Genomic DNA, 26,125 nt, shown 5'->3' on the forward strand with positions numbered 1-26,125 from the left:
GAAATTGTTAATTACATTTAAATAAAAATAATTAAAAATTGTTTTAAAATGTTATTTGTTAGTGTAATATTTAATTTTTGTCAATGCACTTTACTTAAACAGGATGTAGACAATATATCACAAGCAACATTTAATTTAAATAAATAGGCCTATGTTACATATATAGTCTATATTAAATTCAAGTCATTTTTGACAAATGATTTATTTAATATGTTAATATACAGGTAGTGCAGTAAACGTATAATTTATTACATAAATAAACCATAACATAGATATAATGACAATATGTGCAAGTGTCTAGGGAGTTAGAAAAAGTTGCTTTAGAGTTGCTTGCTTATTTTGAAAACAAAAATTGTACCTAAACTATAAGGTTTAAAATTAAATTTGAATTTTTTGTTATGTTAGAGTTTAAAAATGAACTACTACTTGGTTATTGCTCTTTTGACACTTGGATGGAAAGTTTATGGAGAATATGATTTTAGTAAAGTTGACCTTTCGAAGTATGAATTTAATGGTTGAGTTTCAATTTTATAAAAAGTTAATACTCAAAATTTTTTATTTTTAATCCGCTTTTATATTTAGCTTTTTTACATTTAATTTTTTACGCATTAACGAAATTTGGGCAGCGCGGTGTAGCACACGGCAGCGTGGTGTAGTGGTAAGAACCCTTTCTACACCACCATCGGGTTGTGGGTAAAATTCCCACTGCTCCTATGCTGTAGCGGCCTCGAAGAAGACGCTATAGACGGTTTAAACTACTGCTGAGCCAGCACTTAATCAGCAGCATAATTATCGGGAAATTATATTCTATATAATATCCCAAACTGCTAAAGGCAACTCGAGACTGGGTCAGAATAACTAATGTTACGTTGCTATGTGTTTAGGTTGCGCATTCGACTTCCCACGTCGAGGATAAAGATATATACAGAAAAAAACTTTTTTATATTTAAATTTTTCACGAATTATTGAAATTTGGGCAGCGTGGTGATGGGGTAAGAACACTTGCTACACCACCTTGGGGTTATGGGTTAAATTCCCACTGATCTCAATCTGTAGCGCTCTTGAGTAAAGCGCTATAAACGGTACGAACTCCTTATCGGCAACTAATATTTATAATATCCCAAACTGTTACAGGCAACTCGAGATTGGGTCGGCGTAACTGATGTTACTCTATGTTTAGGTTGCGCATTTGACCTTCTTATATCAAGGATAAGGATATATACAAAAAAAAATTAATAAAGGAAAAATTTCAAAATCAAATTCATGAATAAAAAAAAGCAAAAAACATACGTTACTTCAGTACAAAAATATGCACAATAATCTAGAACGGTAATTTGTATTACACCCTTTTAATTTTAATACAGGTTTTCTGATTATGAAACCCTTGATGAATATTCAAATCTTCACCCAGAATTATTTTTTGAATGTCCATATCGATCTCATTCAAGATTTTGTAAGAGCGGCCCAAACAAAACAATTTGTTTGCGAAACATATTCAATGGCAATTATCCAACATGTTGTTTAAGTTCCTATGATCGAGGGTTTCAATGCTCAAGTGATTACCCATACTTCTTACCCCAAATTCTGTTGTATGATTTTATTGCCGACTGTCAAAACGGAGAAGATTTGTGTTTTAACAAAGAAGAAAATGTAAACACTAGGTAAATATAATTTTTATTACTTATGTTTTTAGCATGTCAGTAATGGTGACAAATATTTGGCAGCATGGTGTAGTGATCAGACTACTTTCTACACTACATGAGGTCCTTGGTTCGATCCCCACTGATCTTTTGCTGTTGCGCCCTTAAGTAAGGCGCTATAAATGGTACGATCTCCTGCTGAGCCAGCACTTAATCAGCAGCATAAATATCGGGCAATTATAATCTATAATATCCCAAATTGCCAAAGACTACTCAAGACTGATTTCAAAGTAACAGTTGTTACTCTATGTTTAGGTCGCGAAGTTAACCTTTCCACATCGAGGATAATTTTATATAAAAAAGAAATAAAAATAACATTTTCAATCTCATGGTTTAAAAAATCATAATTTTTTAAATTTGTGTTGCAATGATTGTAGAAAGGGCTTCTTACCAAATTGTAAATTGTGCAATTTATTGTGTAAAAATTATTTGCTTTTTTTGTATATATTTTTATCCTTGATGTGGAAAAGTCGAACTTTCACATAGAGTAACATCAGTTACTCCGACCCAATCTCGAGTTGCCTGTGGCAGTTTGGAATATTATAGATTACAATTGCTTGATAATTATACTGCTGATTAAGTGCTGGCTCAGCAGGAGTTTATACCGTTTATAGCGCCTTACTCAAGGGTGCTACGCTACAGCATAAGATCAGTTGGGATTGAACCCACTACTTCATGTGTGGTGTAGCAAGTGTTCTTACCACTACACCACGCTGCCGGTATATTTTTCGTTTAATGTATGTATTTTTAAGCTTTGTTCAAATAAAAAGTTAGGTGTTAAACGAAACTGCTTGTTGGAAATGCTTTGATTCCACTTTAATTAAAAAGAAAAGTGTTTGTGATGGAAAAATCGATTGTCCAGATTTATCGGATGAATGTCTTTGCCAAAATCAACTGAAAATGTTCACAGAATTATGCAAACATATTACATTGTTTGCATCAACATCTACCAGGTATTATGTAGTTAAAATTTTATGTAAAAGGTTTAGAATTCTGTTTAAAACTTTAATACCCATATTTATGTTCAATTGTTAAAAATATATATATTTCTTTTTGTATATATTATTATTTTTGATGTGGGAAAGTCAAATGCGCGACTTAAACATAGAGTAACATCAGTTACTCCGACCCAGTCTTGAGTTGCCTGTAGGAGTTTGGGATATAATATAGATTATAATTTCCCAGTAATTATGCTGCTGATTAAGTGCTGTCTCAGCAGGACTTCATACCATTTATAGCGCCTTACCCAAAAGCGCTACAGCATGAGATCAGTGGGGATTGAACCCACGACCTAATGAATGATGTAGCAAGTGTTCCTACCACAACCCCATGGTGCTGAGTATATTCTGGCAATATTGCATAACCAATTTTACGAAAAGAAATTCAAAATTTTTAACATTTGTGAACCCAGAACATCATGTTGCATTTAAAACCTGACTGAAAGTATTTTAATATTTTTGTTATTTTTTACAGTATAAAAAACAACATCTGTAAAGCTGGGGAAATCGTATGTGATAATACAACTTGTGTGAACAAAACAAGTGTTTGTAATGGGTATGTGGATTGTGAAAATCAAATGGATGAAAAGTAATTTATTTTTTTACAGTATTTTTTTAATATATCTTTATCCCTGATGTGGAAAGGTCGACTTCACGACCTAAACATACAGTAACATCGTTACCCTGACTCAGTCTCGAGTTGAAGTTTGCCAGTTTGGGATATTATTGCCCGATAATTAGGCTACTAATTAAGTGTTGGCTCAGGAGGAATTTATATCTGGGCTCGATCCCCGCTGCTTTTATGCTGTAGAGCCCTTGTATAAGGCAACTTAAGACTGGGATGGGGTAACTAATGTTACTTTATGTCTAAGCTGTGAAGTCAGCCTTTCCACATCAAGGACAAATTTACATAAAAACAAAAAACAAGATTGTATAAACCACATGTAAGATACAAAACATTATAATATCTATTTGTTTCAAAACTTTTAGTTTTTTTTTTAATTTGATTACTTTTTATGCTATGTTTAGTCCTCAGTTTTGCCATTCTCCGATGTTGTGTACTGAAGCTTCAAAACAAGGACAAAAGTGCAGGTGGAGTTTTTATTAAGTGTTTAGCAATTTTAAAAAATTGTGAATTTTAAGACTTAAACTAACTTTTCTTCTTTTTTTTTGTTGTATATATCTTTATCTTCGATGTGGGAAGGTTGGGTGCTGCTGGTTAAGTGCTGGCTCAGCAGAAGATTAAACCATTTATAACGCCTTACTTTAGCAGTGGGGATTGAACCAACGACCTCATGGTGGTTTGGCAAGTGTTTTTACCACGGATTTTTTATTAAAAGGTAAAATAAAAACCAGCAGGTGGTGTATTAGTTAGAACACTACTACATTACATAAGGTCCTGGGTTCTATCCCCAATGTTCTCATGCTAAGCCAGCACTAAATTATCAGACAATTATAATCTATAATATCACAAACTGCCAAAGGCAATTCATGACTAGGTTGGGGTAACTAATGTTACTCTATGTTTAGGTTGTGAAGTCGACCTTTCCACATCAAGGATAAAGATATATTTAAAAAAAATTAGTAAAGTCAAACTTAAGATAAAAACAAGAATTATTCATTAAAAAAGTAAAATAAAACAATTTCAACCAGCAGCGTGGTGTAGCGGTAAGAACACTTGTTACACCACACATGAGGTCGTGGGTCCAATCCCCACTGACCTCATGCTGAAGCGCCCTTGAGTAAGGCGCTATAAACAGTATAAACCCCTGCTAAGCCAGCACTTAATCAGCAGCATAATTATCGGGCATTTATAGTCTCTATAATATCACAAACTGCCACAGGCAACTTGAGACTGGGTCGGAGTAACTTATGTTACTCCATGTTTAAGTCGCGCAATCGACTTTCCCACGTCGAGGATAAAGATATATACAAAAAAAGTAAAATAAAACAATTTGGTTGTAGGTGTTTAATTATCGATAAATGTGACGTTGAAATTGGTACATTCTGCGATGGCTTTTCAAATTGCCACTATGCTGATGACGAATGCACTCCCCAATGTTATAGAAATATACAACATTTAAATCAGTGCTCTATAGATTATTTTCCCGGGTAAAATTATGGTCGTTATAAAACTACACTTTTATTTTTTATCCTATAAATAATGTACAAAAATAATATTATATTTTTAAAATCTGATTTTATCTTGTGTGGTGTAGTGCATCGGCAGCGTGGTATAGTGGTAAGAACACTTGCTACATCACACATGAGGTTGTGGGTTTAATTCCCAGGGATCTTATGCTGTAGCGCCCTTGAGTAAGGCGCTATAAACGGTATAAACTCCTGCTGAGCCAGTACTTAATCAGCAGCATAATTATCAGGCAATTATAATCTATATTATCCCAAACTGCCACAGGCAACTTAAGACTGGGTCCAAGTTACTGATGATACTATGTTTAAGTCGCGCATTCGACTTTTCCACATCGAGAATAAAAATACAAAAAACATTTTTTTAGTTCCTTTGGTCTTCGTCCTGATGATATAATAAAGTCTTGTAATATATCTTCAATTACATACAATCAAACTAATTGTTGCGTGTTCCTTTATAAACTGAGTGCAGCAATATGTTGCAATGGAATAATAGGGTTTAGCGAAAATGCTATGATTTACGCCGGTTATGAAAATTTTATAGACTTTTTTCCATTGGATGATGAAAATATAAAATTGTGCCATGATAGAAAACGTTTTTTTTGTCAGACAAATGATGGAAGGGTAAGCCTTTTTTTGTATAAATTATATTTGATGTGGAAAGGTCGACTTCACGACCTAAACATAGATTAACTACCGTTACTCTCACCCAGTCTCAAGTTGGTATGGCAGTTTGGAATATTATAAAATATAATTTGATAATTTTGCTGCTAATTAAGTGCTAGCTCAGTTGGAGTTCATCAGGTTTATTGTGCCTTACTAGAAGGGCGCTACAGCATGAAAGCATTGGGGATTGAACCCAAGACCTTAAAAAATGTAGTTGTGTAAATGCTCTGACCACTACACCACGCTGCCAGTAATTTTATATGATCAAATATGTCGAAATCCTGAGACCTCATGGTATAAGACATTTTTTTTGTAGGTGTCTATTAGTCAACAAGAAGTTTGCGATGGAATAATAAACTGTGTTAATCAATCTGATGAAATAAGTTGCACCAATGATGGCAGATTTTATTGTGAAAATAAAATTCCATTGTTTGTACCAAGACAAAAAGTTAGTTTAATAACTTAAATTTATTGAGTGAATCTTTTTTTTTATTATATATATCTTAATTCTCGATGTGGGAAGCTCAACTTCTTAACCGGCAGCTAGAGTAAAATATGGTCTTAAGCTGTCATTTTACGCGGCAATTTCGTCACCGACCCCCCAGCGTTTTTTGCAGGCTGAACCTTCTGGCCGAAGCTTCTCACGGCCGAAGCTTCTGGTCCCCGTTCTGACCACTACACCATGCTGCCTGTAGTTTACGACAGTCTTCTAATCTGTTTTCAAAATCCACTTTTTCTAGTTATGTTGATTAAATAATAAGTTGTAATTAAACAGGTAGGGAACGGTGTTTTTGACTGTAAAGATGGAACAGATGAATGCCCTTCAAAACACGATGTCATTTCATCAACACAAAATCTTATCGGAAATAATATTTTAAGATATTTTGGAATTTGGTTTATGGGAATTTTTGCTATCTGTGGAAATTTGGTAAAACCTTTTGAACAAGAATACTTTTTAATTTTTACTGATTTGTTTATTCCTAATGCCACATTTTTTTTATTTTCCTTTTGGTTTTTCGCGCATTGATGAAAGTAAATAATAAATACGATAAACAATTAATATTACAACAATGCGACGGGAAAAAATAACTTTAATGATTTAAAACATGCCAAAAGTATTAATGTTTACATAAAGATTTTAAGTATGTTATGGCATGGTCACCAAACCCCGGCCATATGTTGTAATGTTAATGCGGCATTGTGCAACCGGCAGCTTAATGCATTGGTTAGAACACTTGCCTTCACTACATCAGGCCCTGGGTTCAATCCCAGTTGCTCTCATGCTCTTGAGTAGGGCTTTATAAAGAGTATGAACTTCTGGTAACCAAATACTTAATCAGCAGGCAATTATAATTTATATTATCCCAAACTGCCAAAGGCACCTCAAGACTGGGTCTGGGTAACTGATGTTAATCTATGTTTAGGTCATAAAGTAAACCTTTCCACATTGAGAATAAATACATATAAAAAAAATTTAGGCTGTAATTGGCGGAATCATAAAAAGTATAAGAAATGAAGCATCTATATCTGCAAACGAAATATTTGTTATAAACTTGGCAGTTGCTGATTTTCTTATGGGATTATATTTAGTATGTCTCGCCATTGTTGGGGTGTATTATCAAGGTATGTAGGTGAATAACCGGCAGCGTGGTGTAGTGGTAAGAACACTTGCTACTACACCACACATGAGGTCGTGGGTTTAATCCCCACTGATATCATGCTGTAGCGCCCTTGAGTAAGGCGCTATAAACAGTATGACCTCCTGCTGAGCCAGCACTTAATCAGCAGTATAATTATTGGACAATTATAGTCTATAATATCCCAAACTGCCACAGGCAACTCGAGACTGGGTCGGAGTAATTTATGTTACTCTATGTTTAAGTTGCGCATTCGACTTTCCCACATCGAGGATAAAGATATATACAAGAAAATAAACAAAAAAATCATATATTACTTATTTAAACAGAATTTTTTTACAACTTTACTTATTTTAAAGCAAGTTTTATGATTTTTTAGATCGATATTGTGCATATAGTCGAATATGGAGATCTAGCACCTTGTGTACTGCTTTGGGTATTCTTATTGTGTTGTCAAGCGAGACTTCAGTAGTTACAATGGCTTTATTAACATCCTATCGTCTTTTTTGTATTTTAAAGGTAAATCGTAACAAAAGATTAAGTTCTTTTTATCTATCCTAGATGTGGAAAGGTCGACTTTCGACCTACCTAAACCTAGAGAAGCGTCAGTTACCCTGACCCCGTCTCGAGTCGACTTTGGCAGTTTAATATTATAGATAATAATTGCTTGATAATTAACTGCTGATTAAGTGTCGGCTTAGCAGGGGTTCATACTGTCGTCTACAGCATAAGGACAGTGGGGATCGAACCCCAGACTTCATGTACTGTAGCAAGTGTTCTGACCACTACAACACCATGCAGGCAATAAATTTAAATTATCAGACTGAAAAAAACATTTTTTTAGCCTTTCGCATCTCTGCATTTTCCTAAAACAAGACATGTAGTTGTTACAGTTTTGTTGACTTGGTGTTTTTCTGCTGTGCTTGCATTTATACCACTTGCAAATGCCTTTCAAACCATGTTTACTCCAGAAGTTAATTTCCGTACTAAAAGTCCTTTCTTTAACTCAACTGAAGTTGGCTTTAAAGGTCAAGTTTAAAACATTTTTGTTTTTTTATTTATTTTTAAATATAAAATTTTTCAAATTTATTCCTAATGGTTTTTTTGTATATATCTTCATCTTCGATATGGAAAGGTCGAATGTGCGACCTAATCTTTAACGGTAGCGTGGTGTTGTGATTAGAACACTTGCTACACCACACATAAGGTCGTGGGTTCAATCCCCACTGATCTCATTCTGTAGCGTCCTTGAGTAAGGCGCTATAAACGGTATAAACACCTGCTGAGCCAGCACTTAATCAGCAGTATAATTATCGGCCAATTATAATCTATAATATCCCAAACTGCCACAGGCAACTCCAGACTGGGTCGGAGTAACTGATGTTACTCTATGTTTAAGTTGCGCATTCGACTTTCCCACATCGAGGATAAATTTATATACAAAAAAAATAAATAAAAAATAAAGTAACATCATTTACCCCAACCCTGTCTTAAGTTGTTTGTGGCATTTTAGAATATTATAGATTATCTTATTATTAAGCTGCTGATTAAGTGCTGGCTCGGCAGGATTTTATTTCGTTAATGGCACCTTTTTTAAGAACGCTACAGCATGAGATCACTGGGAATTGAACCTAAGAAATTGTTCTGACCACTACACCAAGCTGACAGTGTGAACCCTAACTTAGTTTAAAGTTTATTTTTTAGTTAAAATATTAACTTTTTGTAACATTAATGTAATTGATTTAGATTATCAAAACTTTCTTATACTTCGAACTGAAATTTACCCTGCAAATGTAACTGAAGAATATTTAAACTTATCGCCTTTGATTATTGATCAAATTAAATTTGCAAAAACATGGTCAGAATTACAAGACATTCAAATGAAGAGGTTTCCAGATTTATCCCACCAAATATCAAAGTATTTTGGGTAGGTTTTACAAAAAAAAAACATGTAATAATTCTGGAAAAAAAAAACATTTAAAATTATTATTAAATTTTTTTTTAGATATTATAGCTCTCAAAGTGTGTGTATGCCGAAGATTTTTGTAACTAAACAAGATCTTTCTTGGCAGTTTTCCATTGCTGTTATGACTTTCAACTTTGCAACCTTTTTTTACATTTTTGTTGCTTATGTTGTAATTTACAAACATTCACAAGGAAGCAGGAACTTACAACTTACAAATGATAATGCTATTGCTCAAAGGGAATTAAAAAAAAGAACTAAGTAATATACCGGCAGCGTGGTGTAGTGAGAAGAACACTTGCTACACCACACATGAGGTCGTGGGTTCAATCCCCACTAATCTCATGCTGTAGCGCTCTTGAGTAAGGCGCTATAAACGGTATGATCTCCTGCTGAGCCAGCACTTAATCAGCAGCATAACTATTGGCCAATTATAATCTATATAATACCCCAAACTGCAACAGGCAACTTGAGACTGGGTCGGAGTAACTAATGTTACTCTATGTTTAAGTCGCGCATTCGACTTTCCCACATCGAGGATAAAGATATATACAAAAAAAATGTAAGGTGCTATAAACGGTATAAATTCCAGTTAAGCCAATAAACCAGCAGCTTAATTATCGGGCAATTATAATCAATAATATTTTAACTGCCAAAGGCCACTCGAGACTGAGTTGGAGTAACGTTTGTTAATCTATGTTTAGGTTGTAAAGTTTTTTTTTTGTATATATCTTTATTCTCAATGTGGGAAAGTCAAATGTGCGACTTAAATATAGAGGAACATCAGTTACTCCGACCCAGTTTCGAGTTGCCTGTGGCAGTTTGGGAAATTATAGATTATAATTACCCGGTAATTATACTGCTGATTGAGTGCTGGCTCAGCAGGAGTTCATACCGTTTATAGCGCCTTACTCAAGGGCGCTACAGCATGAGATTAGTGGGGATTGAACCCACGACCTCATGTGTGGTGTAGCAAGTGTTCTTACCACTACACCACGCAGCCGGTTAAAGTTGACTTTTCACATCAAGAATAAAGATATATACAAAAAATAATCCTGTGCATTTATTACACAATATTTAAAAGTATTCACTAACAAAATTTACATTTATTTTTAGTCATGCAAAAGAAGATTATGAGATTGGTGTTCACAGATTTTTGTTGTTGGGTTTCTATTTGTATTATGGCTTTCTTAAAAATCTCAGGAGTTTACATTTCTGATTCTGCTTATGCGTTTTCTGCTATTATTCTCTTTCCGTTTAACAGCTCACTCAACCCACTTTTGTACTCCAATGTGCTAGATAACGCTTGGGCCAGAATCAAATGGATTTTTGCTAGAACGAAAAAACAAAATAACAATCAAGAAAGGTCAAATCCAAGGAACAAAACAGATGAAACCAAACTTTAAAAGTGTAAATAAACAAAGTGTTGGATGTGGTATTTGTATATATATTTATGTTGTTGTCATTTTTTATTCAGAAATTTTAATTAATGAATTAATATAAAAAAGCGCTTAACATCTCCATCAATTCTAATGCCAAGGCTTTCCTAGCCTCAAACCAGACTTGATGCCGGTTCACACCGAACGACAAGAAAACCGTATGACCTGTTGGTGGCCTTGGACAATAAAATACAGCGTTGGCCACTGCAGTACCAAAAACAGAACATTATTAACCAGAATCAACTGATATTGATTCAACAAACAAAAGAAATACGTAAGAAACCCATTTTCACAGGCGTAATAATAACTTTCGTCCGGCGAACCAAAACAATGCGAACTCGCTACCATCCCGTGCGGTTTAAACACCGTACAAAAGACTTATTGATATGAAAAAACTCATAGAGACTGTATTTATGTATATTTAAATATATACAGGTTATAAAGGGGACAAACAAATTAATCCATTTATTTAAGGACAAGTCTAACGCCCATAAGGCAGTTAGACGCTCTAAATTTAATCGTTATTATATTGACCATGGTCCAATTGTGTATTTTTCGCGTGCCCTTGTAAACATTGTCGCTATTTGTTATGTAGAGCCAATGGAAGCTGTGCGTAATTTCCTATTCAGTCGTACTGTATTATTCTATAAATTTCATAGAATAAGGGTTAATATAAGCCGGCAGCGTGGTGTAGTGGTAAGAACACTTGCTACACCACACATGAGGTCGTGGGTTCAATCCCCACTGATCTCATGCTGTAGCGCCCTTGAGTAAGGCTTGAGTAAGTTGAGCATTCGACTTTCCCACATCGAGGATAAAAAAATATACAAAAAATAAATAAAAAAATAGTGTAAACCTTTTGATGTAAAAATGTGGATTGACTTTTCGTTGTTGTGTTTTTTTGCGCGATTTTATTTTCTGACAGTTAGTATATTTTTTGGTTCCTAAAACACCTACCTATTTTTACTTTGCCAAGTTTTATATCTACAATTAGTTAACAGTAGAATACCATAATAAAGGATGTAGTCGATATACGGAAAACGTTTTTTGTGTGTGTAATGTACTCGTAATTATGTTTATCGCTAGGTATGTAACCTAGAAACCAGATTTTGTAGTGTGTACGTGTAATACCATTTTTTGTATATGTGTAATGTAACTTTCGGGATAATTATGTGATGTACGTGCTTGATTAATAAATAGATGTTGTCTGTAGATTCAGTTTGCTATTTTTGACCATTTTTAACGGGTCTTAAACCCTGTTTTAGACATTAGAGACTTATACTTTATACATCATTGCATTTATATTCGAATAAGAGCACCCTTAGGAGTCAATACTTTTATGATTAGATTTTTTTAACCTCAGTCCCTACAGTTCAATCCCCACTGATCTCATGCTGTAGCGCCCATGAGTAAGGCGATATAAACGGTATGAACTCCTGCTGAGCCAGCACTTAATCAGCAGCATAATTATCGAGCAATTATATTCTATAATATCCTAAACTGCCACAGGCAACTTGAGACTGGGTCGGAGTAACTGATGTTACTCTATGTTTAAGTCGCGCATTTGACTTTCCCACATTGAGGATAAAAATATATACAAAAAAAAATATCATCCACTAAGTTTCAATGTGTATATTTGTAGATGTTCTAATTTAATATAAAGTCTACTTAATGGTATTGCCATTTTTAGAACACAGTCAATTCAATAACATATTCTCATTGTTTATTATTTTGCATGTCAAGCCTCATACTATTAAGAAAGTTAATAATTAAACTATTGTTGAAGGCTGGTTAATTAGTTGAAAATTTGGTACGTTGTAAGGGGCTAGCTTGTATGGTAAGAGATGACCCCTTATTACATTAGGCTTTTGAAAGTGGGCTAGCTTAATGTCTTTGTAATATTAATAATGTTAGCATATACGGTAGTATAGCGTACTGGTTAAAAAAAAGTTCTGGTTCAACCCACATTACGAATGGGTCAAAAAACACGACCCATTTACACAATATTGTTTTACAAAAATTAACTTAAAACACCTGTCGTGAATTAGGTGTTTCTGCTCCACAGCGCCACCGCACGGGATTTGTAAAAAGTGCACAGGCGAGCTAAGGTCCGCTAGAGGGCAACAACAATGGCTTAGTATCAAGCATACTTTCACATCAAGGTAACATAAAAAAAGCTTTTAATAATAATAATCTAGCACTTTAATGTTTTTGTTAAATAAACATGCTAATCTTTATGTATGTTATTGCATTTTGGCACAACTGGTTTTGTAATACTATAATAATATTGAATATCTTGCGGGGCTGATTGTGGGTAAGAAAAGAAGGCTAGTTTGCAAGTGATAATGTTTATTACCAACATCATATACTTGTTTTTTTAATTATTTTTCACAAATTAACTGCCTGCAGTGCTAACCAGATATCTGTTCTTGCTGACAATGTCCAATCTAAGTAAATTATTTCTGTAATGTGCTTAAGAGAACAACATAATTTTATTTAAAAAAATATGGATTGTTTAAATAATTTTATTTAAATCCTTTTTTAAAAACAAAATTTTTAGATCAACAGAAAGGGAAATTGACATTAAACTTATCAACGGGGGATGGATTGGGGTTTGGTATATCTTAGTTAAAACTTATCGTTTGTACACTTTGTAGATAAACGTACAATTTTTTTAAAAGGAACTTAAGTGCTAGTTTTTGTGAAACATTTATTGTTTTAATGTAAAAAAAACTTCTAAACGTTTTAAAACACAATAAAGGTGTCATAAATATTGTTCATAGTTTTAAAAAGATAATTACCCATTAAATTTCTTTGTTTTTGGGTCATTATTTTGCAGTATTTTTTAGTTCGTTATCTTCTATACCCAAACAGTACTTATTTTTTGACTTATTTTATATTTTTATAAATTTGTATCTATTTTTCAAATAATTTTTTGTAATCAACTATGCTTTAGATAAATTTTACATTTTTCTTCATTCTTTTATAGCAATTATTGTCGCTTTTGTGTTTTACAAGTAGCGATTTATTTTAGTTGCTTTAGATCTCACTATAACAAAAATTTTGTGCTTTGCATTTTTAGTTGTTTTTTTATAGGATTTTAAGTCTTGCATTTTAAAGTTGTTTTTATGTATAATCAAACTTATAAGTAAGTCCCAATTTTAAAAGATTTTTAGGATTAAATAATGTCTTGAAACCATACTTAAAAAATGAATTTAAAAATATGGAAGCAAAATTGTCCAAGCTTTGCTATCATTAAACTAAAATAATAAATATATTCGGACAGAACAACCGGTAGCAACTAATTATTGCATTACCCTGTAGATAAGTAAGGGGGCACTTAATTATAAGATAAAGGGTGTAGTGATTAAAACACTTTGTTTCAATACTGGTGCTTTGGTGCTTATGGGTTAGGTAATACAAGAATATAAAATTCTTAATTTTTTGCTAACTGCAAAATTTTTTAGATAGCGTTCATAATAAAAAACCCTACATACGATCCTGCTTTACTCGAGAGTGCTTTAGCATAAGGAAAGCGGGGATCGAATCTTTGCCTCACAACATGAGGTTCTGGGTTCGATCAACACTGCTCTTCTCATGCTGCAGCGTTCTTAAGTAAGGTGCTATAATTGGCATAAACTCCCTTTGGGCTCAAAAGCTTAGTTATTAGGGTGTTAAAATTTATAGTTGCCAAAGAGAAAGTATGGATGATCCTTTTAATCAAATTATATTGTTTTTTTTAATTTTAGAATTTATGTTTATAAAGTAATTTTATTTTTTGAGACTATTTAAGTTTTTAAAATCGAAAATATTTAAATTTTAATCAGCTTAACTAAACATTTTGCGTTTTAGCTATACGTGAACGCCGGGCTTTATTTCTACTAAAATTTTACGACAGTTGCCATTAATAAGACCTAGAAAAACAAAAAAGATTTTTTTTCCGGTTTCAATAAAATGGGACCGACCGCAACTGAAGGAGCCCAAAGTACCGGAACTGTTTTTTTTGCACGGTCCTACTAAAAACAGCCCGGGAGCGACCGGCGACGACCGGGAGATAGAAGATGTATATTACGATGAAATAATGCCTATTTTATCAATATTTAGCTATTTTCTAGGCGACCGGGTGGTAGAGGATGTGTTATACGTACAACTAATGCTTAAAACACCATTATTTGGATATTTTCTTAGCGACCGGGGGGTAGAGGGTGTGTTATACGTACAACTAATGCTTAAAACACCATTATTTGGATATTTTCTTAGCGATCGGGGGGTAGAGGGTGTGTTATACGTATAACTAATGCTTAAAACACCATTAATTGTCTATTTCCTTGGCGACCGGAGGTAGAGGGTGTGTTATACGTACAACTAATGCTTAAAACATCATTATTTGGATATTTTTTTGGCGACCGGGGGGTAGAGGGTGTGTTATACGTACAACTAATGCTTAAAACACCATTATTTGGATATTTTCTTGGTGACCAGGGGGTAGAGGATGTGTTATACGTACAACTAATGCTTAAAACACCATTATTTGGATATTTTCTTAGCGACCGGGGGGTAGAGGGTGTGTTATACGTACAACTGATGCTTAAAACACCATTATTTGGATATTTTCTTAGCGACCGGGGGGTAGAGGGTGTGTTATACGTACAACTAATGCTTAAAACATTATCAAAATATATTTTTATTGTTATAAAACGAAAATACATTTTTATTGTTATAAAATTTTGCAATCTTTGCAACATTATGACGGCATAATAAAAGCGGTGACTTTCTGGTAAAATTTTTTTCGGATGATAAATTATCTTGTTATTCTGTTTTACTGGCTTAAGGGAGGTTGGGAATTAAATAATTTACAACCTGACAAAAAATGAATTAAAAAAACATAAATAAATCAGTTTGCTTGTCACAAACTGATAGAAAGTTAGATCTAGGTTTACAGAAAATTATCTAGTACCAGATTTAAAACTTTAGTTTATTTTAAAAGAAATGGATTGCGCAATTTAATATAAAGCACCCGACTTAAAAGCATAACTAATTTTATTATTTAAAGCATTAGATCAATAATGAATAAATTAAAGAAAACGATGAAAAAATGGCTTTGTCCAACGTGCAAGAATAGTTGCCAATTTGATGGCATTTTATGCGAAATTTGCATAAACTGGTTTCACGCTTCGTGCGAAAAATTAAAACCGGCGGAATTTAAGCGTGTGTCTCTAAAAAATTCCAAGCCATACATATGCAGAGATTGTTGCAAAAATAACAAAGGGGCGTTTGACTACAGTATGAGTCTTATGAGGCTAAACCAGGTACAAATAAGTTAAATAAACAATTTTTTAAACTACAAAACGGCTATTGAAAAAAAGCTATACGTAAATTGAATAGGCCTAACCTTACTTAAAAATACCGAATTAAACTTACTTATTTAAGGACCGAATTAAACTTACTTATTTAAGGACAAATACTTACAAGATTTAATTATATTACAAAAAAAGTTAAAACAGCAAAACTTTTATGTTTTTTAATTAAAAAAAACTAAAGATCAAAAAATTTATTTCAGGCAAGGCTGGCAAACAAAAACAAAACGAACGACTGGCTACAGCAACAATAATATACCTTTAACTTAATGCGTAATAATTTGCATCATCAAGGCAAGGCGCGGTCAGGCAATTAGTAAAAAGGCAAAGCACTGTTGTACTGTAGCTGTGGGTTATTTTATAGCTTAGTTATGGGTAGTAGTTAGTTATGGGTAGCAGTAGTTCAAATCGATTATCAGATTATAGCAGCTTACTCAAGGGCGCTACAGCATGAGAGCAGGTAGGATTGAACCTAGGACCTTATGTACTGTAGCAAATCACGCTTTGTGTTACAACAATTTTTTTACCTACTTTTTATTCTTATTGCAATTTGTTAAAGAGATGGTTCGGTCGCAGAGTTTCTTTTTTAATTATGTTGGAATTTTTCCAACTTGCACAAGGATACGATTATTTTAAAAATTGGTCAAGTAGTTTTTGAGATATCGTAATTTGAAGGTAAATATTGTAAATAGGGAAAATCCCTACGCTCGCGAGTCACGTGACGCACGACGTCATCGTCGTAAGTCATTTGCTGGCAGACATAGGAAAATAACCTTATTTTACCCTCTCTGAGCCGTTTGTTGTACTTTTTTTAAAATTTTTTTGCAAAAAAACAAACTTAGCATGAAAAGCAAAATTTATCCATATTATATAGGACAGTTGTTACTTGTTAAGTATTTTTAATTGGGTAGGCCGTGTTTAAAAATTTTTAACAAATTATGGCTATACTCTGAATTTTGAAAATTTACCACCCAAAAACGCTTACAAACTCTTGCAAGAAAAAGACGGGTCAACTAAGTCTTATTAAAGCAAAGTTTACCGTTAACACAGTCTTAGTTTTGTTTAAAATAAAAATCACTTCATTGTTGTTAACTAATATATTGTCAAATTGTTCAAATTAGCGTATATAGCCTATATAGACGAAATATACTTTTATTTTGGTTATACTATAACAATTATTTTAGTTATATTTTTACAAGTGTAAAGCCCAAACTAAAGTTAATAAAGGCAGCAAACACTAATATTTGTTGCCAGGGGTACAAGTACTTACGTATATGGTACGTTATATTAAAAATTGTTTGGAGTTATTAATTAAAAAAATACATAAAAGATGTTAACCAGAATATTTAGTTTATAGTTTATTGATGTATATTATACTTTATGTGTCTTAACCAATGTGACGTTTAGTGATTAGAGCTATTTTTATATGATACCCAACAAAATTGTCGGATTTGTTAAGTTTTAAGCAAAACTTACTGTTCTAACAGTAACTTTTCTTTAGTAACACTCAGTTGACCTGTCTGTTTCTTGTAAGTGTTGTCAGCCAATGTTGGCCGTTTCTGGCTTGTAAATTTTTAAAATTAACAACATAACCTTAATTTGTTGGAATTCTTCAAATACAGCCTACCTAATTAAAAATACTTTGCTAAATATTGCTTTTTATGTTAAGTTTGTTTTCTGCAAAAAGAATTAAAAAAAAAGTACAACAAACGGCTCAGAGAGGACAAAATAAAGTCATTTTCCTATGTCTGCCAGCATATGATCTAAGGACGATTACGTCGTGCGTCACATGACTCGCAAGCGTTGGGACTTTCCCTATTTACAATATTTACCTTCAAATCCTGATATCTCAAAAACTACTTGACCAATTTTTAAAATAATGGTATTCTCGTGCAAGTTGGAAAAATTCCAACATAATTAAAAAAGAAACTCTACGACCGAACCATCTCTTTAATTTTTAGAATAATACTAAAGTTCAAAATACAGGAATACGGAATTAATAAAAATGTTAACAACAATTTATGACATGCATTTACCTTAATCCAGTCTGGAAAGTACGGCACTGTGTACGCACGATATTTTTTTTATTAAAAAAAATGCACGCCTGGAATTATCGTTTTGCACGCCTGGTTTTTAAAAAAAAATGTGCACGCGCAGTACTAACGCCTAAAACACGCTAACCTAAATCACGCGTGCACGCCTAGACCGGAAATTTTGGTACGTGTGCACGCGCGGTCATGCATTTTTTTTACGCTTGCATGCACGAGATCTCGTGCGAAAACTGTCCTACTTTCCAGACTGGCAAACACGATGCGAGTTGATAGTCGCAAACGTTTTCACAATTTTTTTTTTAATCAAACTAATTGCAACAATATTTTATATTTATGTAAGTTCAGCCATAAAACATAAATGTAAGCGGAAAAATTCCAATGTATAGTCGATAATAGAATGTTTTGCATTTAATAGTCATAGACTATATTCTAGACAAAATTTCAAGTAAAAAATTTCCGCTTATTTCTAGGCCAGTCTGAAAAGTAGGGCACTGTGCATGCACAATTTTTTTTTCATTAAAAAAATGCACGTCAAGATTTAACGTTTTTCATGCCTGGTTTCTTAAAAAAAATGTGCATGTGCAGTACTGACGCCTAAAGCATGCTAACATAAATCACGTGTGCATGCCTAGACCGGAAATTTTGGTACTCGTGCACGCGCGGTCACGCATTTTTTTAAACTTGCACGCACAAGATCTCGTCGAAAACTGCCCTACTTTCCAGACTGGTTTCTAGGGCGGACAACGCTCATAGGGCTCCAAATATTTCCACCTTTTAGCATAAAATTAATGAAATTTTGTGTTCAATAGTCGTAAGAAGATTCGGCCTAAGAAATTTTTCCCTTTTATTAAATACTTGAGATAATGTTTAGTTACTAAAATTTTAACCAGACATTTGTTTTGTACAGGGGTGATTTTTTATAAGATATATACTAGATATTTAATTATGGTTTAAAAAAGGATGTTAATGTACAACTAAACTATTTTTTGGGCAAAAAACAACATTTCTAACTGATTGAAGCAATAATTAAATAACAAGAAAGGTAGGGCAAAAACCCAGCTTGTTTAACTATGAATGTGAGTAACATTTAACAACTACATTCTTTGAAGACATAGTTTTATTTTATTCTTGCAATAAAGAGTTTTGTTATTTTGTGAAATTTAAAATAACCTAATTAAATAATTTAAACTAAGTTATGATAGCTATTATAATTTATTTGTAATTACAAACTTACAAGAAAATAAGATTTTAAACCAGGTTTAATTATAATTTAGGATTCAAACAAAGATGTTCCAGTTACTTCTGAGGTTGCAAAGTTGGATGAAACTGAGATAACTGATACTTTAATGCAAAAAGAAGAATTTAGCGAAGAATCATCTGGACCTAAGGCTTCAGTAAGCTTATAAAATTTTCTATTATGCATCGTAAACATACAAAAAGCAACAGAATAAATGGTTTTACTAAAACAAAGTTTCTTGTTTTATATACTTTTTATTACACTTGAAGTAACCTCATGCTAATACAACTTAGTTTTAAACTTATATGTATTAACATAAAGCAAACTGTAAATTTTTATCTATTTAAAATTATGTTAAAGAGATGGTTCGGTCGGGGAGTTTCTTTTTAATTATGTTGTAATTTTTCCAACTTGCTTGAGGATACCATTATTTTGAAAATTGGTCAAGTTGTTTTTGAGATATCAGGATTTGAAGGTAAATATTGTAAATAGGGAAAGTCCCAACGCTCGCGAGTCACGTGACGCCCAACGTCATCGTCGTAAGAGCATATGTTGGCACCATAGGAAAATGACATTATTTTGTCCTCTCTGACCCGTTTGTTGTACTTTTTTTAAAAATTTTTTGGCAGAAAACAAACTTAACATAAAAAGCAATATTTAGCCATATTATATAAGACATTTTTTACTTTTAAAGTATTTTTAATTAGGTATATTAAAAAAAAAGGCCGTATTTAAAAATTTTTAACAAATTATGGCTATGCTGTTAATTTTGAGAATTTACCAGCCAGAAACGGCCAATATAATGGCATATATATATGTATGTTTATGTATATATTCCAACCTTTCAAAATTACCGAAAACATTTTACAGAATAGACATATTTTCGAAAAACAAAATTTCGAAAAAGATTTTTTTTCGAATTTTTGGTTTACTTTTTTCCGGTTATTTCATTTTTTAAATTTTGTTTCGGTTTTTCGCGTATTAATGGCAGTGATTTAAAAGGTATATGATCAATTAAAAGGTATTTTTCACTAAAAGTTTAGGCTGTATGGGATTATTAAAAAATAATACCATCAGCGTGGTGTAGTGGTAAGATCACTTGCTACACCACACATGAGGTCGTGGATTCGATCCCTACTGATCTCATGCTGTAGCGCCCTTGAGTAAGGCAAGGCGCTTTAAACGGTATGAACTCCCACTGAGCCAGCACTTAATCTGCAGCATAATTATCGGGCAATTATAATCTATAATATCCCAAACTGCCACAGGCAACTCGAGACTGGGTCAGAGTAACTGATGTTAAGTCGCGCATTCGACTTTTCCACATCGAGGATAAACATATATACAAAAAAAATGACTTATTGTCAGTAAACTAGCATATTTAAGCATACAATTTTTTGGGTAAATATTTATTTGGTTTAATGTTTATGGTTTAAACATCAGTTTAAAATATTTACATGTTTCTGTTTGTTATTTTCAGATTGCGTCTAATTGCCTTTCTTGAAGCAAAAAAAGAAAAATTTGGTCCCCAAGAAACGACCAACGACCAAGTTGACAATAATTCTATCTCAATAGAAAATACAACTTGCGACAACTTAATATCTTCAAAAAATTCTGTAAATTCACATACAGAAAAATCTTTATCGCCCCCTTTGCAGAAAATAGCATCAGAATAACATTTTAAAAATGTTAAGTGTTTTTTTTATCTATATATGATTTTTAAGTGTAATTTTTTTTGTTATTTTTATCTTGTTGTAATAAAATTCTGTATTTAGAATTTGTTAATTTGTTTTAAATCACAAAACATAATTTATGTGTTTTTTAATTTAATAATTTTTAATTGAAGTTTATAAATTCTTTATTGATTATTACGATAAAAATATATGTTAGTTTTAGAATATCTATTTTTTTTAAGATTTATGTCTCAAAAACTAATTTTAAAACGAATTAAAGACGTAAGCTTGAAAAATATTTACTTATAGTAGTTCATGTTAGCTCAACCAACATTCAAAAAAAAAATTTGTAAAAATTGTAGGAACATATTTACTTTTACATATTGACTGTCGTAGAGCCTTTTTTATAACGATTTAGTCAAAAGTTATATATATATATAATTTTTGTATGTATCTTTATCCTCGATGTGGGAAGGTCGAATGTGCGACTTCAACATAGAGTAACATCAGTTACTCCGACCCAGTCTCGAGTTGCCTGTGGCAGTTTGGGATATTATGGATTATAATTGCCCGATAATTATACTGGTGCTTAAGTGCTGGCTCAGCAGGAATTTATACCGTTTATAGCGCCTTACTAAAGGGCGCTACAGCATGAGATCAGTGGGGATTGAACCCACGACCTCATGTAGTGTAAAAAGTGTTCTGACCACTACACCACGCGATATAAAAATAAGTTGTTATGATAAGCCGACTACGGTTGGGTAGTGTTAATAACGTTCTTTAAAAGCCATTACATAAAAGGATTTTAAATTTTCATATTATTAATTTAGTTTATTTAAAACTTATGTTAAATACGCGCTAATATGCTTATCCTCAATTTTGAATCGTATTGCGGTTAATACTCTCATGCAATGTATTGCACCACATGTCGTAAAATAACTTTCTAGAACAGTCATTAGAACTGATTGTTATCATAGTAAATCGTTACAATTTGGAAGAATTTTTATGTAAATTAGTTTTTACTGATATAATAGTTCATTGTTAATCACGGCAGATCTTTCATTGACTGATTGGAATTTCTGGTAATTATTTTTTGTTCTTTGTAGTGTAAATATGTTACTAATCTGTTTTTTAAATGTTTAAAATATGTCATAATCTTTAACCACGTGCAAAACTTGCCAATAACATACATAGTCTTGGGGTATCTTAACAGTGTTTTTTAATGTTTTATAACGTACTTTTAGAACTGTGATTGTTCACTTGGGTAGTACTGTTGGTCGACACTGTTTTTTCTGTTAGATCTTACTGACTGGATATCAGGTATTTTAATATTGCTGTATTGTTGGACATAATCATCCTTTTTTGGTATCCATATTATTAATACTATCAGACTATAATAACTGGTATGTTTTTATTGATACTTGTAAATTTTGTTAATGGATCTACTTTTATGCCAAATAACCTCTTATTAATGCATATAGACTAACGTTAGGTTTTTTATTCTTCTAGTGTTCACTACTGTTATTGTATCACTGTTTTTGCCGAATTTGCCAGTATTTTTGAGTGGTTAGCATACTGTGTTGGTAAGCTTAATTTGTGCCTTACTATAGTTAATACCTGTGTAGTTATTGTTATCATATTTTTTGTATATTCACACGCGTTATTCGTTTCTTTTAGAAACTTCGGGTACTAATTCTTGAACGTGGATGAAATTTGTGTGCCATTATTCGTGTTAAATACATGTAAACAAAGTGGTTTTTTATCCAAGAAGAGTTATTGCTGTAGTATGCCTCTAAGCGCTACTTACTTTATAAGGCAAACGGCTATAGGCAGTTACAAATTTGTTGCCATATTAAATACTCCGGCATTTGACCACTAGGTGCTAGCTAAGGGGTATTTAACAACTTAATTTAGACTGTTTTTAGTTTAAACAATTATGGATTCGTGTGACGATTTGCTGTACCTTTTCTTTAAATTAATAAAAATCATTTTTAAAGGAATTGTTAAATACATTTAAATAAAAATAATTAAAAATTTTTTTAAAATGTTATTTGTTAGTGTAATATTTAATTTTTGTCAATGCACTTTACTTAAACAGGATGTAGACAATATATCACAAGCAACATTTAATTTAAATAAATAAGCCTATGTTACATATATAGTCTATATTCAATTCAAGTCATTTTTGACAAATGATTTATTTAATATGTTAATATACAGGTAGTGTAGTAAACGTATAATTTATTACATAAATAAACCATAACATAGATATCATGACAATATGTGCAAGTGTCTAGGGAGTTAGAAAAAGTTACTTTAGAGTTGCTTGCTTATTTTGAAAACAAAAATTGTACCTAAACTATAAGGTTTAAAATTAAATTTGAATTTTTTGTTATGTTAAAGTTTAAAAATGAACTACTACTTGGTTATTGCTTTTTTGACACTTGGATGGAAAGTTTATGGAAGTGAATACTATAATAGTTATATCACCTATGATTATAATAAATTTGACGTTTCGAAGTATGAATTTAATGATTGAGTTTCAATTTTATAAAAAGTTAATACTCAAAATTTTTTATTTTTAATCCGCTTTTATATTTAGGTTTTTTACATTAATTTTTTTACGCATTAACGAAATTTGGGCAGCGCGGTGTGGCACACGGCAGCGTGGTGTAGTGGTAAGAACCTTTTCTACACCACCATCGGGTTGTGGGTTAAATTCCCACTGCTCCTATGCTGTAGCACCCTTGAGTAAGACGATATAAACTACTGCTGAGTCAGCACTTAATCAGCAGCATAATTATCGGGAAATTATATTCTATATAATATCCCAAACTGCTAAAGGCAACTCGAGACTGGGTCAGAATAACTAATGTTATGTTGCTATGTGTTTAGGTTGCGCATTCGACTTCCCACGTCGAGAATAAAGATATATACAAAAAAATCTTTTTTATATTTAAATTTTTCACGCATTAATGAAATTTGGGCAGCGTGGTGTAGCACACGGCAGCGTGGTGTGGGGTAAGAACACTTGCTACACCACCTTGGGGTTGTGAGTTAAATTCCCACTGATCTCAATCTGTAGCGCTCTTGAGTAAAGCGCCATAAACGGTACGAACTCCTGCTGAGCCAGCACTTAATCAGCAGCATAATTATCGGCAACTAATATTTATAATATCCCAAACTGTCACAGGCAACTCGAGACTGGGTCGGAGTAACTGATGTTACTCTATGTTTAGGTTGCGCATTCGACCTTCTTATATCGAGAAAAAATTAACAAAGGAAAAATTTCAAAATCAAATTTATGAATAAAAAAAGCAAAAAACATACGTTACTTCAGTACAAAAATATGCACAATAATCTAAAACGGTAATTTGTATTACACCCTTTTAATTTTATTACAGGTTTTCTGATTATGAAACCCTTGATGAATATTCAAATCTTCACCCAGAATTAGTTTTTGAATGTCCATATCGATCTCATTCAAGATTTTGTAAGAGCGGCCCAAACAAAACAATTTGTTTGCGAAACCAAATATTCAATGACAAATATCCAACATGTTGTTTAAGTTCCTATGATCGAGGGTTTCAATGCTCAAGTGATTACCCATACTTCTTACCCCAAATTCTGTTGTATGATTTTATTGCCGACTGTCAAAACGGAGAAGATTTGTGTTTTAACAAAGAAGAAAATGTAAACACTAGGTAAATATAATTTTTATTACTTATGTTTTTAGCATGTCAGTAATGGTAACAATTATTTGGCAGCATGGTGTAGTGATCAGACTACTTTCTACACTACATGAGGTCCTGGGTTCGATCCCCACTGATCCTTTGCTGTTGCGCCCTTAAGTAAGGCGCTATAAACGGTACGATCTCCTGCTGAGCCAGCACTTAATCAGCAGCATGAATATCGGGCAATTATAATCTATAACATCCCAAATTGCCAAAGACTACTAAAGACTGGGTTCGAAGTAACAGTTGTTACTCTATGTTTAGGTCGCGAAGTTGGTAACCACACACTTCGGCCCCCAGACACTTCGGCCAAAATTTTTTTTTCAAAACAACGGGGATTTTGCAATTTAATTACCGCGAGAAATTTTATTTTCGCGTAGTTATATACAGTTTTTTAGACAGTATTTGAAACAAAATAAGCAGTAAATTAATATTTTTTTTTTAAATAATGTGCAAGAACATGTTATCTTTCTTTTGGCGTGTCAATTTTTTTAATTTTACAAACTAAAACCTATAAAAAACTAATTTTGAAAGAGCGCGCTTTTAGGTGACGGAGGACAATGCATAATGATAACTTGTATTTTGCCAAATAGTGCCGCCTTTCCAAACAATATTTGAAAAAAATAGAGCGTTAATTTTTTATTTTTTACACTGAGGATTATGCATAAATATGTTATCTTTCTTTTTTCGTGTCAATTTTTTAATTTTACATACTAAAACCTATAAAAAACTAATTTTGAAAGCGCGCGCTTTTAGGTGACACAAGACGATGCATTATGATATCACGTATTTTGCGAAATAAGGACTGTCTTTCTAAACGATATTTGAAGAAAATAGATCATTAATTAATCATTTTTTATACTGAGGAATGTGCATAAATATGTTATTAGTTATTGTCCGTGTTAATGTATATAAATTCATTTTAGAATATTATTTTTTTAAATTTTTGTTTCTTTTACCAAATTTTATTTAAAATATCGGTAAAATATGTTCTTGCGTTAAAGGTATACGTGGGAATAACGCTGCAGGCCTCCCGCAGTTTAATGAACAATTTCGCAGGCCGAAAGCGATTAGTCGTAAAATTTTGCAGGCCAAAAGCACCCGTCTTAATTTCGTTTTAAAAAAAGGTTTTTGAAACAAAAATTTAAAAAAAAAATAATATTCTAAAAACTAACATATGTCATTAAAGTAACAACCAATAAAAACTTTTATATATATTGTACTTTACGCAAAATTTTATTTTGAATATCGGTAAAATAAGGTTTTGCGCTGACTTTATACACGGGAATTTCATCGCCGCCTCCCCGCCGTTTTTTGCAGGACAAATCTTCTGGCAACTCTTTAAACGTTTTATTCTTTGTGTTTTAGTTTATGAATTTATATACATTAACACGGACAATAACTAATAACATATTTATGCACATTCTTCAGTATAAAAAATGATTAATTAATGATCTATTTTCTTCAAATATCGTTTAGAAAGACAGTCCTTATTTCGCAAAATACGTGATATCATAATGCA

At 32.5% G+C, this 26,125-nt stretch overlaps 1 protein-coding gene across 1 annotated transcript; it reads left to right on the top strand.

The window, feature by feature from the left end:
• Nucleotides 1–414: 414 nt before the first annotated feature.
• LOC145760307 (uncharacterized) lies at nucleotides 415–10,971 on the top strand. Its single transcript, XM_082574174.1, has 13 exons — nucleotides 415–500; nucleotides 1,365–1,650; nucleotides 2,475–2,653; nucleotides 3,174–3,287; nucleotides 5,626–5,722; nucleotides 5,829–5,960; nucleotides 6,288–6,440; nucleotides 6,991–7,135; nucleotides 7,529–7,668; nucleotides 7,994–8,177; nucleotides 8,896–9,076; nucleotides 9,155–9,309; nucleotides 10,229–10,971. The coding sequence occupies exons 1-13, from the start codon at nucleotides 415–417 to the stop codon at nucleotides 10,516–10,518; spliced, it is 2,142 nt and encodes a 713-aa protein (XP_082430300.1). The 3' UTR covers nucleotides 10,519–10,971.
• The last annotated feature ends 15,154 nt before the right edge of the window (nucleotides 10,972–26,125 follow it).

This window comes from Corella eumyota, chromosome 7 (genome assembly GCF_963082875.1).
Source record: "Corella eumyota chromosome 7, kaCorEumy4.1, whole genome shotgun sequence".
NCBI lineage: Eukaryota > Metazoa > Chordata > Ascidiacea > Phlebobranchia > Corellidae > Corella > Corella eumyota.

Bases quoted from the DNA above. Each gene is read 5' to 3' on its own strand.
- LOC145760307 (XM_082574174.1), top strand. From the start codon at position 415: ATGAACTACTACTTGGTTATTGCTCTTTTGACACTTGGATGGAAAGTT. The intron at 1,651-2,474 runs GTAAACACTAGG...ATAAAAAGTTAG, and splicing joins GTTTTAACAAAGAAGAAAAT to GTGTTAAACGAAACTGCTTG. The intron at 9,077-9,154 runs GTAGGTTTTACA...ATTTTTTTTTAG, and splicing joins CAAATATCAAAGTATTTTGG to ATATTATAGCTCTCAAAGTG.